Here is a 20473-nt window from a genome sequence, read left to right as displayed (position 1 = left end):
CATCACAAAGATCACCTATCGCCACCTTTGGAACATTGCCCACCCATGCCCCTGCCTCAGATCATCTACTGTTGAAACTCTCATCCATTCCTTTGTCACCTACAGACTTGACTATTCCAAGGCTCTCCTGGCAAGTCTCCAATCCACCACTCTCTGTAAATTTCAGTTTACCCGAAACATTGCTACCCATATCCTATTCTGCACCAAGTCTTGCTCACCCAGAATTCCTGTTTTTCCTAACCCACATTGGCTCTAGGTCAGCCAGTGCCTCCAATTTAAAATTCTTATACTCATGTTTAAATACCTTCATGGCCTTGCCCTTTCCCATCTTGCTAACCTTCTTGAGTCCTATAACTTCCTCAGAATGCTCCATTCCTGTGCCTCTGCCTCTTGTGCATCACCACTGCACCCCACCATTGGCAGTCGTGCTTTTAGCCATCCAGATCTCTCATTCTAGAATTCCCTCCCTCAACTCTTCTGCCTCCACCTCACTCTCCTCTTAAAACTTCGTTCACCCCTACTAATGTTTCCATTTTTGTCTATTTCTTTGTCATTACATTTTTGTGAAGTGCCTTGGCACTACTTCTGCCTTAAAGGCGTTCTATAAATACAAGTTGTTATTGATAGTGAAAACTTTATCAGGTAGATATAAATAGAATAGGGTGGTAAGCTAACAAATGGTGTTTTCTGTGCAAATCTGTTTGTACCAGAGTACAATTTCACAGGTGCCAGCAACTATCCAGTATTTCACCCAAATGGCCATTCTTCATGTGTGGCCCTTGATAGAGACTTTTGAAAGAAAGGCTCGCTATGATTTACATAAAAATGGATGCCAAATACCCTTTGAAGAAGCATGAAAGCTATCTTCTGATTAAGGACCAGTCTCCTTTGAACATGGCAGCCAAAGCACTGCTGGGAAATGAAATTCTTGATATTCTGTAGCTGCTAATTCATACCACAGTACAATTTCACAGGTGCCAACAACTATCTAGTGCCTGGTTTTCTTTTTTTATGGCCTTGTTAAACTGTGTCGCTAATTTTAGTTATTTCTGTATTTGTACTCCTCTACCCCACCCAGACTCGTGTCCGCCAAATAATAAGTCACCTCCCTATTCTACAATTCTGATCGCCATACTTTTAAAAGGATATAGAGGCAATGGAGAGGGTGCAGAGAAAATTTACAAGGATGATACTAGAAATGCGAGGATATAACTGTCAGGAAAGGATGAACAGGCTGGGTCTCTTTTTGCTTGAAAAAAGGTGACCTAATTGAGATCTTTAAAATTATGAAAGGTTTTGATAGAGTAGATACAGAGAATGTTTCCACTTGTGGCGAAGAGCATAACTAGCGGCCATCAATATAAGATAGTCACCAAGAAATTCAATAGGTAATTCAGAAGAAACTTATTTATCCAAAGAGTGGTGTAGTTGAGGCAAATAGTATAGATGCATTTAAGGGGAGGCTAGATAAGCACATGAGAGAGGAGAGAATTGAGGGTTATGCTGATGTCAGATGAGGAAAGACAGGAGGAGGCTCGAGTGGAGCATAAATGCTGGCATGGACTATTTCTGTGCCGTATATCCTGTGTAATCCTATGTAATACATTTAATTTTCTAATAACTTTGTGTTGAATAAAATTATTCTAACTTCCCCTTTCATTCTTCTAGTGATGATCTTTGGTTTATGCACCCTGTTGCTCATTGAATTAACCCAGTAGAACAGTTTCATTATTTACCCTTTCAAAACTTTTCTTCATATTGAAATCTCAATTAGATCCCCATTTAATATTTTCTATTCCAGTGACAAAACCCCTAATTTGTCAAGCCTTTTTCATAACTGAAACCTCTCATTCCTGTATAATTCACATGAATATTTGCTTTATTATTTCCATGGTTCCACTATCCTTCCTATAATGGAGTGCACCGAGCTGCATACAATACTCAAATTATGGCCTAACCAGTATTTTATACAAGTTCAGTATAATTTCCTTGCTGTTCTTTTACTGTATTAAAAGTCTTCGGGAAGGGTATATTTCCTTTCACTGCTCTTTTTTCCAACATGTACTACTCCATATTTCTCTGCATCTGCCACCTATCTGTCCACTCTGCTAATATGTCTCTGCCCTCCTGTATAATATCTTGCATTAATTATAGAAGTTAATAACCAGAAGGCAGCCATTTGGCCCATTGGGTCTGTGCCAGGCTAAAAAGATACTACCCAGCCTAATCCCACTTTCCAGCTCTTGGTCCGTAGCCTTGTAGGTTACAACATTCAAGTGCATATCGAAGTACATTTTAAATGTGTTGAGGGTTTCTGCCTCTACCACCCTTTCAGGCAGTGAGTTCCAGACCAATACCACCCTCTGGGTGAAAAAATGTCTCCTCAAATCCCCTCTGAACCTCCTACCAACTACTTTAAATCTTTGCTCCCTGGTTATTGACCTCTCTGCTAAGGGAAATACGGTCGTTCCTATCCACTCTATCCATGCTCCTCATAATTTTATACACCTCAATTAGCTCTCTCCTCAGCCTCCTCTGTTCCAAAGAAAACAACCTAAGCTTATCCAATCTTGCCTCATAGCTAAAATTCTCCAGTCCAGGCAACATCCTCGTAAATCTCCTCTGTACCCTCTCTTGTGCAATCGCATCTTTCCTGTACTACTCCATATTTCTCTGCATCTGTAATGTGGTGACCAGAATTGCACGCAGTACTCCAGCTGTGGCCTAACTAGTGTTTTATTCAATTCAAGCATAACCTCCCTGCAGGGGTCCCCTGCGGTCATCGCCCTGCAAAACAGATACACCGCTTTGGGTACTGTTGAGGGGGATGATTCATCAGGGGAGGGCAGCAGCAGCCAAGTACATGGCACCGTGGCTGGCTCTGCTGCACAAGAGGACAGGAAGACGAGTGAGAAAGCTATAGTGATAGGGGATTCGATTGTAAGGGGAATACATAGACGTTTCTGCGGCCGCAACCGAGACTCCAGGATGGTATGTTGCCTCCCTGGTGCAAGGGTCAAGGATGTCTCACAGCGTTTGCAGGGCATTCTGAAAAGGGAGGGTGAACAACCAGTTGTCGTGGTGCATATAGGTACCAACGATATCGGTAAAAAATGGGATGAGGTCCTACAAGACAAATTTAGGGAGCTAGGAGTTAAATTTAAAAAAAGTAGTAATCTCAGGATTGCTACCAGTGCCGCGTACTAGTCAGAGTAGGAATCGCAGGATAGCTCAGATGAATACGTGGCTTGAGGAGTGGTGCACAATGGAGGGATTCACATTCCTGGGACATTGGAACCGGTTCTGGGGGAGGTGGGACCAGTACAAACCGGACGGTCTGCACCTGGGCAGGACCAGAACCAATGTCCTAGGGGGAGTGTTTGCTAGTGCTGTTAGGGAGGAGTTAAACTAATATGGCAGGGGTTGGGAACTTATGCAGGGAGACGGGAAGTAGAATGGGGGCAGAAGCAAAAGATAGAAAGAAGAAAAGTAAAATTGGAGGGCAGAGAAACTTAAGGCAAAGAGCAAAAAGGGCCACATTACAACAAAATTCTAAAGGGGCAATGTGTGTTAGAAAGACAAGCCTGAAGGCTCTGTGCCTCAATGCGAGGAGTATTCGGAATAAGGTGGACGAATTAACTGCACAGATAGCAGTTAACGGGTATGATGTAATTGGCATCACAGAGACATGGCTCCAGGGTGACCAAGGCTGGGAACTCAACATCCAGGGGTATTCAACATTTAGGAAGGATAGACAGAAAGGAAAAGGAGTGGCATTGCTGGTTAAAGAGGAAATTAATGCAATAGTAAGAAAGGACATTAGCTTGGATGATGTGGAATCGGTATAGGTGGAGCTACGGAATACCAAGAGGCAGAAAACGCTAGTGGGAGTTGTGTACAGACCACCAAACAGTACTAGTAAGGTTGGGGACAGCATCAAACAAGAAATTAGGGATGCACGCTATAAAGGTACAGCAGTTATCATGGCTGATTTTAATCTACATATTGATTGGGATAACCAAACTGGTAGCAATGCGGTGGAGGAGGATTTCCTGGAGTGTATTAGGGATGGTTTTCTAGACCAATATGTCGAGGAACCAACTAGGGAGCTGGCCATCCTAGACTGGGTGATGTGTAATGAGAAGGGACTAATTAGCAAACTTGTTGTGCGAGGCCCCTTGGGGAAAAGTGACCATAACATGGTAGAATTCTTAAGATGGAGAGTGACAGTTAATTCAGAAACTAGGGTCCTGAACTTGGTTGAGGCGTGAATTGACTAGAATAGACTGGCAAATGATACTTAAAGGGTTGATGGTGGATAGGCAATGGCAAACATTTAAAGATCACATGGATGAACTTCAGCAATTGTACATCCCTGTGTGGAGTAAAAATAAAATGAGGAAGGTGGCTCAACCGTGGCTAACCAGGGAAATTAAGGATAGTGTTAAATCCAAGGAAGAGACATATACATTGGCCAGAAAAAGCAACACACCTGAGGACTGGGAGAAATTTAGAATATAGCAGAGGAGGACAAAGGGTTTAATTAAGAGGGAGAAAATAGAGTACGAGACAAAGCTTGCCAGGTACATAAAAACTGACTGCAAAAGCTTCTATAGATATGTGAAGAGAAAAAGATTAGTGATTCAGGTGAATTTATAATGGGGAACAAAGAAATGGCAGACCAATTGAACAAATACTTTGGGTTTGTCTTCACGAAGGAAGACACAAATAACTTTCCGGAAGTACTAGGGGACTGAGGGTCTAGTGAGAAGGAGGAACTGAAGGATATCCTTATTAGGCAGGAAATTGTGTTCGGGAAATTGATGGGATTGAAGGCCGATAAATCCCCGGGGCCTGATGGTCTGCATCCCAGAGTTTAAGGAAGTGGCCCTAGAAATAGTGGATGCATTGATGATCATTTTCCAACAGTCTATCGACTCTGGATCAGTTCCTATGGACTGGAGGGTAGCTAATGTAACACCACTTTTTAAAAAGGGAGGGAGAGAGAAAATGGATAATTATAGACCTGACATCAGTGGTGGGGAAAATGTTGGAATCAATTATTAAAGATGAAATAGCAGCGCATTTGGAAAGCAGTGACAGGATCGATCCAAGTCAGCATGGATTTATGAAGGGGAAATCATGCTTGACAAATCTTCTGGAATTTTTTGAGAATGTAACTAGTAGAGTGGACAAGGGAGAACCAGTGGATGTGGTGTATTTGGACTTTCAAAAGGCTTTTGACACGGTCCCATACAAGAGATTGGTGTACAAAATCAAAGCAAATGGTATTGGGGGTAATAATCTGACATGGATAGAGAACTGGTTGACAGACAGGAAGCAGAGAGTCGGGATAAACGGGTCCTTTTCAGAATGGCAGGCAATGACTAGTGGAGTGCTGCAGGGCTCAGTACTGGGACCCCAGCTCTTTACAATATACATCAATGATTTGGATGAAGGAATTGAGTGTAATATCTCCAAGTTTACAGATGACACTAAACTGGGTGGCGGTGTGAGCTGTGAGGGGGAGCTAGGAGGCTGCAGGGTGACTTGGACAGGTTGGGTGAGTGGGCAAATGCATGGCAGATGCAGTATAATGTGGATAAATGTGAGGTTATCCACTTTGAGGGCAAAAACGCGAAGACAGAATATTATCTGAATGGCAGCAGATTAGGAAAAGGGAAGGTGCAACGAGACCTGGGTGTCATGGTACATCAGTCATTGAAAGTTGGCATGCAGGCACAGCAGGCGGTGAAGAAGGCAAATTATATGTTGACCTTCATAGCTAGGGGATTTGAGTATAGGAGCAGGGAGGTCTTACTGCAGTTGTACAGGGCCTTGGTGAGGCCTCACCTGGAATATTGTGTTCAGTTTTGGTCTCCTAATTTGAGGAAGGACAGTGTTGCTATTGAGGGAGTGCAGTGAAGGTTCACCAGACTTACTCCCGGGATGGCAGGACTGACATGTGAGGAGACTGGATCAACTGGGCCTCTATACATTGGAGTTGCGAAGGATGAGATGGGATCTCATAGAAATATATAAGATTCTGACGGGACTGGACAGGTTAGATGTGGGTAGAATGTTCCCGATGTTGGGGAAGTCCAGAACCAGGTGACACAGTCTTAGGATAAGGGATAGGCCATTTAGGACTGAGATGAGGAGAAACTTCTTCACTCAGAGTTGTTAACCTGTGGAATTCCCTGCCGCAGAGAGTTGTTGATGCCAGTTCATTGGATATATTCAAGAAGGAGTTAGATATGGCTCTTGCGGCTAAGGGTATCAAGGGGTATGGAGAGAAAGCAGGAAAGGGGTACTGAGGGAATGATCAGCCATGATTTTATTGAATGATGGTGCAGGCTCGAAGGGCCGAATGGCCTACTCCTGCACCTATTTTCTATGTTTCTATGCCTCGGCTAATAAAGGCAAGTATCCGTCTACCTTTTTAACCACCTTATCTACTTGTCCTGCTACCTTCAGGGATCTGTGGACATACGCTCCAAGGTCCCTTTATTGCTTGAAAATTCTGAGTGACCCACCATTTAATGTGTATTCCCTTGCCTTGTTAGCCTTTCCCAAATGCATTACCTCACACTTCTCCGGATTGAATTCCATTTGCCACTGTTCTGCCCACCTGACCAGTCCATTGATATCTTCCTGCAGGCTGTAGCTTTCTTCTTCATTATCAAGCACACAGCCAATTTTTGTGTCTTCTGCAAACTTCTTAATCATACCCCCTACATTCAAGTCTAAATCATTGATATATACCACTAAAAACAAGGGACTTAGTACTGAGCCCTGCGGAACCCCACTGGAAATAGCCAACCAGTCATAAAAGCACCCGTCAATCCTGCCACTGAGTCAATTTTGGATCCAACTTGCCACTTTCTCTTGAATCCCATGGGCTTTACTTTCGTGACCAGTCTGTCATGTAGGACCTTATCAAAAGCCTTGCTAAAATCCATATGCACTACATCAAATGCATTACCCTCATCGATCCACCTTGTTATCTCCTCCACAAATTCAATCAAGTTAGTCAGACACAACCTTCCCTTAACCAATCCATGCTGACTGTCCTTGATTAATCCATATCTTTCTAAATGAAGATTCATCCTGTCGTTCAGAATTTTTTCTAATAATTTTCCCACCACGGAGGTTAGGCTGACTGGTCTGTCTCTTTCTCCCTTTTAAACAATGGTGCAACGTTAGCAGTCCTCCAGTCCTCCGGCACCACACCTGTAGCCAGAGAGGATTGGAAAATGATGGTCGAAGCCTCCGCTATTTTCCCCCTTGCTTCTCTGTACAGCCTGGGATACATTAATATTAGGTTAGTTGAAATCCCCTTATTTGATTTCTAATTTGTTATCACTAGTAAACTTTAATATCCTGCATGCCTGTATCAAAATCAGTTATACGGATAGAAAATAAGAGGTTCCAGTACAGATCCCTTGGTACACCGCTACCTACATCCCACCAATCCAAGAGATTTTTGTGTCCTACTGTCAGTTTAAGTGAGTAGATTTATGTTACAACAGCATTGTCACTAGCATTTCAGTAAAGCATAATGGTTGTGCATGTGTGAAATTTTCTCCATTTGAACTATGACAAATACCAGCAGCTTTAAAAGAGTGTAGTAAGAAAAAGAAACATTGAAAATGCTGGAATTCTGACACAAAATCAGAAAATGCTGGATATACACAACATTTGTCAGCATATGTTTAACAAAAGAAACAAAATGGCAAACTAACACTTTGGATTGTTCATCAGATCTTAATTCAACTATCTTTTGTCTTTACGTATTCTGTGTATTTGCAACATTGAAAAGAGTCAAAAGTGTTACATGAGAAGCATTATTTAAGACAGTGGTAGAAAATTGTCCACAGATTTTAAACTGAAGAATGAAATCGGCACTAACTGTAAACTGTAAACAATTGTTACAGCAATCTTTTTATCTCTTCAATAAATGTTCGTTCATAGTTTTTTTCCTCCTTTTTCTGCCAGTTCCTTCCCTCCATTCCTGAAAGCATTTATTCCTTCCTGTGTTGCAGTTTCATGGACGCCTTGTGGTACCTTTTCCCAAATTGGTATTTTTCATGTTTGAACCGAGATAGTGAATTTTGGCAAGCTATTTGATCATAGGTGGTTTTACAGCTGAGCATGATCCTTTCCTCACTCGTACGCTTCTAGCAGGAGTCATTGCATAGTAATCAGCAATAGAAACCCTAGCAATTTGGCACTTCCAAGCCAACGGCACCGAGGCCAATTGCAGTACCTCTTTTACTACCTGAGATCCACTAATTTAGCACAGAGCAAGAATCAAGCCTGGGACCTTCCTGTTTGGTATGGATCAACTGCTAACTGCCTTACAGAGTGGAGCCACTAGCAATCTAATTCTGTACCTTGTCTTTTAGATCAGAAATGTAGAGACAAATCAATGTCTGGATAATATGGCAAGAAAGGAAAATGAGAAAGTGGGAATATTCAACTGTCATGGTATGGGAGGCAATCAGGTGAGCTGGTCTCTGTTTATTTCTGATTTTCTCTGTCTCCCATCAAATGTCAATACATAGGACATACTGAGCCGTGAACGTCTCCACAGTTAACTTTAGTTGCATTCTATGATGCGTGGCCACACATTCCACACAAAGCGATACTAACTGACGATCCCATTTTCTATCCTCTATGTTGTTGCCCTGGCAGGGTATGGGGCTCCATCTGATCATTTGGTAGAGAACAAGTTAGACCAATTTGCAAAGATTGAGTTGACACGAATAATTGTAAGGCCTTGAGCTTCAATTTGAGATTTTTATTGGGAAGCAGGTGCTCAACTAGCTGTACTGCTGAGCTCTGGCATTGGAAAAGCAAATACTTTCTGAAGCACTCTGGTAGGTGTTGTAGTGGTTGGAGGCCATTTTTGTAGGTATGTGTTTCTATTGCTGATGGTTGCATGAATTTAGAGGCTATATTCAGGTTTTACTATTTTTCTTTGGGGCATTTGGAGCATTGGTGTCTTCCCAGCTAAGAAAGAAATATATGGTCCTTACAGGTCTGAAAAGACAGACAGTGGGGAGAACAGAGATTGAAAAAATGTACATAAGCTAAAATATTAAAACCTGATTAGCTAGTAAGAATTTGTAGAATAGAATAGCAGATTCTGTAAACCAATTAAAAATGAATTGCCAATCAAAAAATGTAGCAGTAAAATGTATTTAGAGTAAGCCTCTGGTGTTGAAGGCCATACCACACATTAATAGCTGATTAGGTTAGGAGAAATGAGACTTGGAGCTTATGAAAGCTTTTTGCTCCAAGCTTTTGATTTGATCATCTATTCAGCTTTGGCACTTGTTTAATCATACATTCTGCTCTCCTAAACAATAACCATTCTTTACAAGTAAAATTAAGGTTAAAATACATGGTAGGATGAGGCAAAAAAGGGAAGCTTGTGTCAGATACAGAGAGCTCAATACTGCAGAAAGCCTAGAGGAGTATAGAAAGTGTTGGGTGAAATTAAAATGGAAATTAGGAAAGCAAAGAGAGAGCATGAAAAAATACTGGCAAATAAAATCAAGGAAAACCCAAAGATGTTTTATAACTATATAAAAAGAAAGAGGATAATGAAAGAAAGAGTAGGACCTATTAGAGACCAAATAGAAAACGTGTGTGGAGGGAGAAAACGTGGGTATCATTCTTAATGAATACTTTGCATCTGCCTTCACAAAAGAGAGGGACGATGCAGACATTGCAGTTGAGGAGGAGTGTGAAATATTAGATGAGATAAACATAGAGTGAGAGAAAGTATTATAGGGTTAGCATCTTTGAAAGTAGATAAATCGCCAGGCCCGGATGAAATGTATCCCAGCCTGGTAAGAGAAGCAAGGGAGGAAATAGCGGAGGCCCTGACCATCATTTTGCAATCCTCTTTTGCTACAGGTGTTGGATGCTATTGTACCATTACAGGCCAGTCAGCCAAACCTCGGTGGTGGGCAGATTGTTGGGAATAATTTCTGAGGGACAGTATTAATCATTTGGAAAGGCACAGATTAATCAAAGACAGTCAGCGAGGATTTGTTATGGGAAGGCAGTGTCTGACTAACTTGATTCCATTTTTTGAGGAGGTAACAAGGAGGACTGATGAGGGTAGTGCTTTTGATGTAGTCTACATAGATTTCAGCAAGGCCTTTGACAAGGTCCCACATGGCAGACTGGTCAGAGAAGTAAAAGCCTATGGGATCCAAGGGAAAATGACAAGTTGGATCCAAAATTGGCTCAGTGGCAGGAAGCAATAGGTAATGGTCGACAGATGATTTTGTGACTGGAAAGCTATATTCAAGAGGAATTTAGATATGGCCCTTACAGCTAAGGGGATCAAGGGGTATGGAGAGAAAGCAGGAACGGGGTACTGAGGGAATGATCAGCCATGATCTTATTGAATGGTGGTGCAGGCTCGAAGGGCCGAATGGTCTATCCCTGCATCTATTTTCTGTGTTTCTATGTTTACCAGTGGGGTTCCGCAGTGTTCAGTACTAGGTCCCTTGCTATTTGTGGTATACATCAATGATTTAGACTTAAATGTAAGAGGCATGATTAAGAAGTTTGCAGATGATACTAAAATTGGCCATGCGGGTGATAGTGAGCAAGAAAGTTGTAGACTGCAGGAAGATATCAATGGACTGGCCAGGTAGGCAGAAAAGTGGCAAGTGAAATTGAATCTGCAGAAATGTGAGATAATGCATTTGGGGAGGGCTAACCAGGCACGGTTAGATACAATAAATGGTAGGCTACTGAGAGGTGTAGAGGAACAGTGGGACCTTGGAGTGCATGTCTACAGATCCCTGAAGGTATCAGGGCAGGTAGATAAAGTGGTTAAGAAGGCATACGGGATTTTTTTCATTTATTAGCCGAGCCATAGAATATAAGAGCAGGGAGGTTATGCTTGAACTGTATAAAACACTAGTTAGGACACAGCTAGAGTACTGTGTACAGTTCTGGTCACCACATTACAAGTAAGATGTGATTGCACTAGAGAGGGTTCAGTGGATATTTACAAGGATTTTGCCAGGACTGGAAAATTTTATCTATAAGAAAAGATTGGATAGGCTGGGGTTGTTTTCTTTGGAACAGAGGAGGCTGATGCAAGATTTAATTGAGATGTATTAAATTATGAGTGGACTACATAGAATGGATAGGAAGGTCCTATTTCCCTTAGCAGAGAGGTCAATAACCAGGGGGCAAAGATTTAAATGAATTGGTAGAAGGATTAGAGGGGCGTTGTGGAGGACCTTTTTCAACCAGAGGTTGGTGGTGGTCTGGATCTCACTACCTGAAAGGGTGGTAGAGGCAGAAATGTCGTCACATTTAAAAAGTACTTGGATATGCACTTAAAGTGCTCTAACCTACAAGGCTACGGATCAAGAGCTGGAAAGTGGGATTAGGCTGGATAGCTCTTTTTCGGCCAGCACAGACACAATGGGTCGAATGGCCTCCTTCTGTGCTGTAAATTTCTATGATTCTAGGGGCTAAAAATTCATTCTAGCCCGGTTTGAGGCGGTGACGCCACTTGGTCGCTAACATTACCTCCTACCTACCTCAATATTGATTTTTAGCGCCCCATGATATAGTGGAGCGCTAAGGAGAGCATTCCACACTCCCCTTGGGGTGCTAAAGGTCAATCATGGGGCGCTAGTGCGGGATCGCAAACGAAGTTGTGGAGCTAGGATACCGGCATCCTCGCGCCTAAAAGGGAGGTCGGATGGGCCACCTTGAAGACTTTTTTTTAAATGCAATGGAGGGCTATTGAGGACTGTTGCAATCAAGCTGAAATTAGTGCAAAATAACTAATCGAAATTGAAAAATCGTTACCCACCTGCTCAACCTTCTCCTTATCGCCCCGGGAGGTTGGGGAACGCCTGCTTTCCCTGACGCGATTAGCGGTAGGCGCCGAGGCAGGCGTACCCAATAAAGTTGGTGACCATGACGCTAACTGGGCATTGCATGCGCATCCAGTTGGTGGCGCTAGAGTGCGCAGCGCTAACTGTTAGCACCGCCGGTGTACCTCCACTGAAATTCCCGGGAGGAACTGACAGTGCGACGCTGTCAGGTGGCGCTAAGCAACTAAATTTCTCTCCCTATGATCCTAAACAAAATTTAAAGGCCACATTAAAATGTCTATTTCTACACAAATGAATTTGAATCCCTCATTGATTTTTACAGACTTAATTTTATGTTTTTTCAATTCTCCAGGTGTTTTCCTACACTGCAAACAAGGAAATTAGAACTGATGACTTGTGCCTAGATGTGTCCAAACTTAATGGCCCTATCATGATGCTGAAGTGCCATCATCTAAAAGGCAATCAGCTTTGGGAGCATGATGCTGTAGTAAGTGCTCTCCATGAAAACATTAGCTCAAAAAGAAATAACATTTTGAAATGTTCTTCTCAAGTACTGTTAGTTGCACCAATGCAATGGTAATAACAAGGTTAAACGTAACGGCTGGTTTTAAATAAACAGGCAAAGTGATTCCACTCATGCAGGTTTAGGTAATATTGGAACTGAAACTCAGCCATTGGTTGAAGAACTGTTGTATGAGGAAATAGTTTTCACAATTAATCACTGAAGTCACAGAAGGGAAGAGGAAGTTTAAGTGCTTGTTTAAGAAATTAATATAATAGCTGCAATGACTAGTCCACCTAGGGTTTAGCATACATTTTTTGGCTGCCTCTTCTTAGCTGGCACTGCATTGAAACTGCTCTGGTGCTGCTGTAAACTTGTTCTGGCTGCTGCTCCTCCCCTGTCTCCTGAATATAACCTGAGCTTGCATTGTTGCCTTGCTTACAGGAAAACACTGAGTCCTGCTCTCACCCAGGACATTGACCATTCTGTGCCCTGCTCCACTGTAGCTGCCAATTCTGAAGAGTCATAAGTATAAAAAGGCTACAAGAAAGCTTTAATGGCAAAGCTCTGCTCTGCCACTGGACCATCTAGGCACTGTTGTCTGTGTCTGACGTTTTCCACAGGCTTCTAGGCTGATTAACTGATTTCTGTTGCTATATTTGCTCCTGTTTAGAAGTTTGCTGGTACCTGGACTAAACTCATCTTTTCCATTAGTTTCTGAGCTTTACTCTGTTGCTGTACTGACTCCCAGGATTCTCCTGGACTGAATTCCACTGCTAGTCTCCTGGCTCTGTATCTTTCCTCTGGCTCCTGGGTTGCAGCTTGCACACATTTTTGTGTGCTTCACCCTATTTCTCCATGGTCCTCCTAGATCACACACTCATCCTCCACTGGTTCTGTGCATCATTCTCTACTCATCCACAGTTCCCATTCACCAATGGCTGCTGGATCATTTCCCAATTCTCTGATACCACCTGGATTAATCATCGCTTCTCCAGTGTCTTCTGAATTGGACTTCATTGCTCCACTGACTGCCCGACTGTGCTTTTCCGCTGCTGGCTCCAAGTGACCCTTCACCCCTCCCACTGGCTCCGATTTGACTTCACTCCATCTTTCGGATGAAATGTTAACTAAGGTCCCATCTGATCTCCGGTGGATGTGACAATCCCATGGCACTATTTCGAAGAAGAGCAGGGAAGTTATCCCCGATGTCCTGGCCAATATTTATCCGTCAATCAACATCACTAAAAAAGATTATCTGGTCATTAACACATTTACTGTTTGTGGGATCTTGCTGTGTGCAAATTGACTGCCGGGTTTCCTACATTACAACAGTGACTACACTTCAAAAATACATAATTGGCTGTAATGTGCTTTGGGAAGCCCTGAGGTCAGGCAAGGCGCTATATAAATGCAAGTCTGTCTGTCTTTTCATTTTACAGACATGCTGTTTTCCCCCAACCTTAGATATTAAACTGGTTTCCTGCTCATTACCAAATCCTACCCTAATGATCCTTCCTTGTTACGCCTACTTGTCTGTCCCGGTCCATGCCATTTTAAGTTTTCCTTAAATTCTGTAAATTATAACTGGCTACACTGCACCTGAGATCTCTGCTCCCCCTTTTCCTTTCAGCCATTTCTGGGTCTTGCCTTTCTCTCTCTTCCTCATCTCCACATCCAGCTATGCCCCCTTTAACCTCTTCCTTCCCCAGCACCATGCTTCATTTGATTATTTCTCCCACTTGACACTATTCTTCTATTTACTCTTCTGCTGTCACATGCTTGAATCCTTCTTGAACATGCCTCTCTAAGCCACCTTTGATATTCCCCATCATTTCTGCTCCCAACAATAATTCCTTCAGTCCACTCATCCAGTTTTAAGTTTTCTAACCTCATTTCCATCCTGCTCACTTATTCCAATGCTCTCTGATCATCACTGCTCCCTCTGTATCACTCTCCAGAACATTCATTCACTCCCTAACATCCATGACTTCTGTATGGATGAATTATTTTTAACACACACACACTCGTAGAAGCCTAGCTCTCCCAAGCCCCACATCAACTTCTCACTGAGATCTCATTCCTTCTCTTCTCCCTTAACCTCTTGAGTTGATTACCCATCAAAGGCGACTTCACTCTACACTTAAGTTCCTTGCTATTCTCAGTCAATCTTCCACATAAACTTCCCCACAAACTTGCCTGTCCGCTCTCGAGGTCTTGGTCACCAACAAGGCTACCTCCAACCAATTCTATGACCACCTTTCTATCAACAAGCTCCCAACCCCACTACCCTCAAATTCGAGGGCTACAAACATAAGCACATCTGCTCACAACTGATCTAGTCATTCTTGGACAGATTTGACTTGACCATGTCAAATATTACTATGCTTCGCTGTGCCAAAACTCCTCTTGCCTCCTCAAACTCCTTTCTCCTGCACCATTCACCCCCTACCTCCAGTACAAACCCAAAATGCCCTCGACAACTACTGTTCCATCCATTTTCACCAAATAATAGAATTGATTCTTTTTGTTATTTTCAAAACCTCATCATATCTCTGCTTAACCTGTGTTCCTCTTATGAAGAAGCACCAGCTTCTGTAACCTGCCTTGATAGATAAGATTGGATATAATTTTGGTCACCTCTCTGGATCTTCTCCAGTGCCTCAGTATCCACCCCATATGTGGGATCACAACTAAATATAGCTCCAAGTAGGGTAGTACTGAAGCCTTGTACAGTCTAAGTTTAATGTTTTATATTCTACTGTCTTAACAATACAACCCAAAAACCTGTTTGTATTGTTTCAATGATTTATTCAATATAACCCCCAGGGCCCCTTTCCTACCTGTAACCTTTATTGGGTACCCCTGTATTGTATGCACATGCCTGGACTTTCCCAGATGCAAATCTACTTATCCACATTGGCCTCATATGGGAACATTCCCCAAAATAATCTCAATCAGCCTATATCCTACTTATTTGATCTAAATTCCCAACTTCTGTTAACATTTTTGTGTCATCTGCAAATTCGCTAATGGGATTCCTTTAATATCCTCTTCTGAATCTTTAACGAAGATGGTCCCGATATGAAGCTCTGTGTGAGTCCGTTCATGGCCTGGCACCATACAGATCTACTCCCATTAGTGACAATACTCTGACCTTGGAGTTTCAAACAATTTCCAATCTGCCATAATTTCTGACTGCCGATACCTCATGATGAAATCTTTCCCAATAGTCTTCTGTGCAGCAATTTATCAAAGGCTTTCTGGAAATCTCCCCTCTGCTTTATCTATTTCTAGTTATATTTGCTTCGCCCTCTGTAAAACCCCTTGAGATGTTAACGGTACATAAATGCAAGTTATTGTTGTAGTTTGGTTATAAGATGAATCAGCAAGTTTGAGCTAAAAGTAGAGCACAGAATGGCCAATGGCTCAGGTGAAAGCAGGATCCAGTTTTTTTTTCCTGTAGGCAAACCTTTAGGATTTTTCATTGCAAGTGTGCTGTCAGGCACTTCCATAACCCAATATTTTTATTGCATTGGTTTTGGATATTTTCTATAACTATATTTCCTAGGTTATATAATTAACCTCAGTTAATTATACTAAATTAGATAAGTTATTTGAGATGTTTAGGGATTGTAGAACTAAAATGTATGTATATAGAAACATAGAAAATAGGTGCAGGAGTAGGCCATTTGGCCCTTCGAGTCTGCACCACCATTCAATATGATCATGCACTTCAGCACCCCATTCCTGCTTTCTCTCCGTACCCCTTGATCCATTTAGCCATAAGGGCCACATCTAACTCCCTTTTGATTATATCTAACGAACTGGCCTCAACAACTTTCTGTGGGAGAGAATTCCACGGGTTCACAATTCTCTGAGTGAAGAAGTTTCTCCTCATCTCAATCCTAAATGGCTTACCCCTTATCCTTAGACTGTGACCGCTGGTTCTGGACTTCCCCAACATCGGGAACATTCTTCCTGCATCTAACCTGTCCAATCCCATCGGAATATAAAATACAAAGTTAGATGAGATGCAACAAAGTATTTACTTTCATCTGAAGCCATTGCCCTCTGGAGCAGACTATATCAACAGAATTGTATACCACCGCATTCTGTGACCCCATGGCCTGACACATCACTCAGTCCATAATTACCATCAAGCTGGGAGACGAAACCTGATTCAATGGAAAATGTAAAAGGACATGCCAAAAGCAACGTCGGGCATACCTTAGAATGAGGTACCAACCTAGTGAAGCTATTATACAGGTCAAACTGCATGATAAACACCAAAAGCAGCAGACTATAAGACATATAAACATAAGGAATAGGAACTGGAGTAGTCCATTTGGCCCCTCGATGCAGATGACACTAAACTGGGTGGCGGTGTGAGCTGTGAGGAGGACAGTAAAAGGCTGCCTGGTGACTTGCACAGGTTGGGTGAGTGGGCAAATGCATGGCAGATGCAGTATAATGTGGATAAATGTGAGGTTATCCACTTTGGGGGCAAAAACACGAAGGCAGAATATTATCTGAATGGCGGCAGATTAAGAAGGAGGGGGAGGTGCAACGAGACCTGGGTGTCATGGTTCATCAGTCATTGAAAGTTGGCATGCAGGTACAGCAGGCGGCGAAGAAGGCAAATGGTATGTTGGTCTTCATAGCTAGGGGATTTGAGTATAGGGGCAGGGAGGTCTTACTGCAGTTGTACAGGGCCTTGGTGAGGCCTCAGCTGGAATATTGTGTTCATTTTTGGTCTCCTAATCTGAGGAAGGACGTTCTTGCTATTGAGGGAGTGCAGCGAAGGTTCATCAGACTAATTCCTGGGATGACATCTTTGAGGAGAGACTGGATTGACTGGGCCTGTATTCACTGGAGTTTAGAAGGATGAGAGAGGATCTCATAGAAACACACACAATTCTGACGGGACTGGACAGGTTGGATGCAGGAAGAATGTTCCCGATGTTGGGGAAGTCCAGAATCAAGGGACACAGTCTAAGGATAAGGGGTAAGCCATTTAGGACCGAGAGGAGGAGAAACTTCTTCACCCAGAGAGTTGTTAACCTGTGGAATTCTCTACCGCAGAGTGTTGTTGATGCCAGTTCGTTGGATATATTCAAGAGGGAGTTAGATATGGCCCATACGGCTAAAGGGATCAAGGGGTATGGAGAGAAAGCAGGAAAGGGGTACTGAGGTGATGATCAGCCATGATCATATTGAATGGTGGTGCAGGCTCGTCGGGCTAAATGGCTTACTCCTGCACCTATTTTCTATGTTTCTATGAATCAACCTTGTGAACCTTCTCTGAACTGCCTCCAATGCAAGTACATCCCTCCTTAAATAAGGAGACCAAAACTGTACACAGTACTCCAGGTGTGGTCTCGCCAACGCCCTGTACAGTTGTAGCAGGACTTTCCCACTTTTATACTCCATCCCCCTTGCAATAAAGGCCAACATTCCATTTTCCTTCCTTATTACTTGCTGTACCTGCATGCTAGCTTCATGTACAAGGACCCCCAGATCCCGCTGTACCTCAGCATTTTATAATCTCTCCCCATTTAAATAATAATTTGCTTTTCTATTTTTCCTACCAAAGTGGATAACCTCACATTTTCCCACATTATACTCCATCTGCCAGATTTTTGCCCACTCACTGAGCCTATCTATATTCCTCTGCAGATTCTTTGTATCCTCCTCACAACTTGCTTTCCCACCTATCTTTGTATCATCAGCCAATTTGACTACATTACACTCGGTCCCTTCATCCAAGACAGTGTTGAGTGGACCCACAATCTGCAGATCAGAGCAAAGTTTTATAGTCCTACCACATCATGTCAAGGTCAGTCGAGTAATTAATGGGACGAGGATGCCACTTCTATCCTCATCCATGGTAGATCCAAGCATATGAATGAAAGAGATAAGACTCAAGTATTTGCAAAGTCATCCTCGATAATGATGTATTTGCAACCATGCCAAATGGACTACCCTACTTAGCATCCTTCCAAGGTCCCCACCATTACAGATGACAATGTCAAACCAATTGCGTTCAATATACATGACATTTAGAAGCAGCTGAGTGCACTGGACATGTGAGCATTGTCCCAATCACCAGTAAGGTAATGGAAGGAATCATCAATAATGCCATGAATCAACATTTATTCATCAATAACTTACTCACCAAAGCTCAGTTAAGATTCCGTGAGAACCGTGCAGCTCCAGCCCTCCTCGCAGGTTTGATTCAGATAAGGGTAGAAGAGGTAAATGCCAAAGGAGAGGCAAGAGTCGTGTCCATCAACATCAAGGCAGCATTTAACCAAGTATGGCACCTAGGATTCCAAGCAAAACCGGAGCTCAATGGGGATCAAGGGGAAAACCATCCAGTGGCTGTAGCCATAACTAACATTAAAGAAGATGGCTGTGTTATTGGAGGGCAATCACCACAGCCCCAGATGACAACAACAACAATTTGCATTTATTTGTATTGTGTCTTTCACATAGTAAAATGTCCCAAGGTACTTCACAGGAGCATTATCAGACACAATCTGACACTAAGCTACATAACGAGATATTAGGACAGGTGACTGAAAGCTTGTTTGAAAAGTTAGGTTTTAAGGAGCGTCGTGGAGGAGAGAGAGGCAGAGAAATTTAGGGAAGGATCAAACATCGCTGCAGGAATTCCTTAGGGGAAGTGTCCCTCGGCAAACCATTTTTAGTTGTTTCATCAGTGAAATTCCCTCCATTATAAGGTTGGGTTTGGGGCTCTTCACTGACAATTCTATAGCATACAATTCAATGTACAGCTCCTGCAATAATGAAGTAGCCCATGCAGGTTTACAGCAAAATGTGGACAACATCCAGGCTTGGACTGATGAGTGGCAGATAATATTTATGCCACATAAGTGCCGGGCAAAAATCATCTCAAACAAGAGAAAGCCCAACCACCTCCCCCTGACCTATAACGGCAGTACCTTTGCTGAGTCCCCCACCATCAACATCTTGGGGTGGTCACCATTAAACAGAAGCTTAACTGGACCATCCATATCAATATTAGTTACAAGAGCAGGGCAGATGCTGGGTACTCTGCAATGAGTGGCTGACCTCTTGACAATCGAAGCCTCTCGATCATCTACAAGGCTCACCATGCTATGATTGAATATGCACCACTTGGGTACAACCACAACAACACTTAAGAAGCTCAACACCATCTAGGATAGAGCAATTCACTTAACCAATACTCCTTCCATTGGATGCGATATCCACACCCTCCCACTGGCATACTGTAGTTGCAGTGTGTACAATCTGCAGGTTGATGCACTGCAGCAACTTACCAAAGTTGCACTGACAGTGCCTCCCCCCTCGCAACTCTACCATTGAGAAGGACAGAAGCAGAAAATGTCATGGAAGCACCATCACATCCACATTCCCCTTCAAGTCGCACGCAATCCAAACTTAGACATATCGCTGTTCCTTCATTGGCGCTGGATCAAAATCCTGGAACTCCCTACTTAACACTATAAATGGACAAGAAATGTGGCCTTTACAATGTTGGCCATGTCCCAAGAACAATTTTTTTTTTAAAGTAAACATAGAAGGTAATTTACTACAGTCCTTTAATGGATAACTTGACCGATTCCCTGAATGAAAAGGATATTTCCCCCTTATTGAGGATGAGTTGCTCGTTAGTTTCTGATTGTCAAGAGTTATTAGTTGCTTGGAGCTTTCCTTGGTTGCCATAACAAGTCAGTAAGGAAGTTCCCAGAGTTTTTTCTGAATTGGCTGCAGGTTTCTTTTTCTTCGGTTCTTTGTCTTTCTCAGGAGAATTGCATTGTTGGGGAATGTATGATTGAATTGGGTTTGATAGTCTTTTCTCACTTTTCTTTTTGTATCTTCATATGTAGATTCATTATGGAATGGAAAATATTATGTTACCCATTTCAAAGTACATTATGGCAATAAAGCTCTCAGCAGTCACAGTGCATTGTGGGTGTTCTAGCATACTCACAAATGGACTCCCATTGATGCTATCCTTTGTGTTTACCATGAGAGTGAAACAATTTGACCATGTAAATGTTGCACTTTATATAAT

General features: G+C 42.6%; 1 protein-coding gene across 3 annotated transcripts in view; it reads left to right on the top strand.

Moving 5' to 3' along the window:
* The window catches only part of galnt1 (UDP-N-acetyl-alpha-D-galactosamine:polypeptide N-acetylgalactosaminyltransferase 1), a 258714-nt gene that overhangs the window by 227686 nt on the left and 10555 nt on the right, over positions 1–20473 (top strand). For all 3 annotated transcript variants that reach the window (XM_070881133.1, XM_070881132.1, XM_070881131.1), the window contains 2 exons: positions 8409–8507; positions 12238–12372. In XM_070881133.1, the coding sequence (XP_070737234.1) occupies positions 8409–8507; positions 12238–12372 (234 nt within the window). The remainder of the gene's footprint in view (positions 1–8408; positions 8508–12237; positions 12373–20473) is intronic.

The sequence above is a fragment of the Pristiophorus japonicus genome, chromosome 5 (genome assembly GCF_044704955.1).
Source record: "Pristiophorus japonicus isolate sPriJap1 chromosome 5, sPriJap1.hap1, whole genome shotgun sequence".
Classification (NCBI taxonomy): domain Eukaryota; kingdom Metazoa; phylum Chordata; class Chondrichthyes; family Pristiophoridae; genus Pristiophorus; species Pristiophorus japonicus.
The sequence above is the reverse complement of the archived record's forward strand: the minus strand, read 5'-3'. Positions and strand labels throughout refer to the sequence as shown.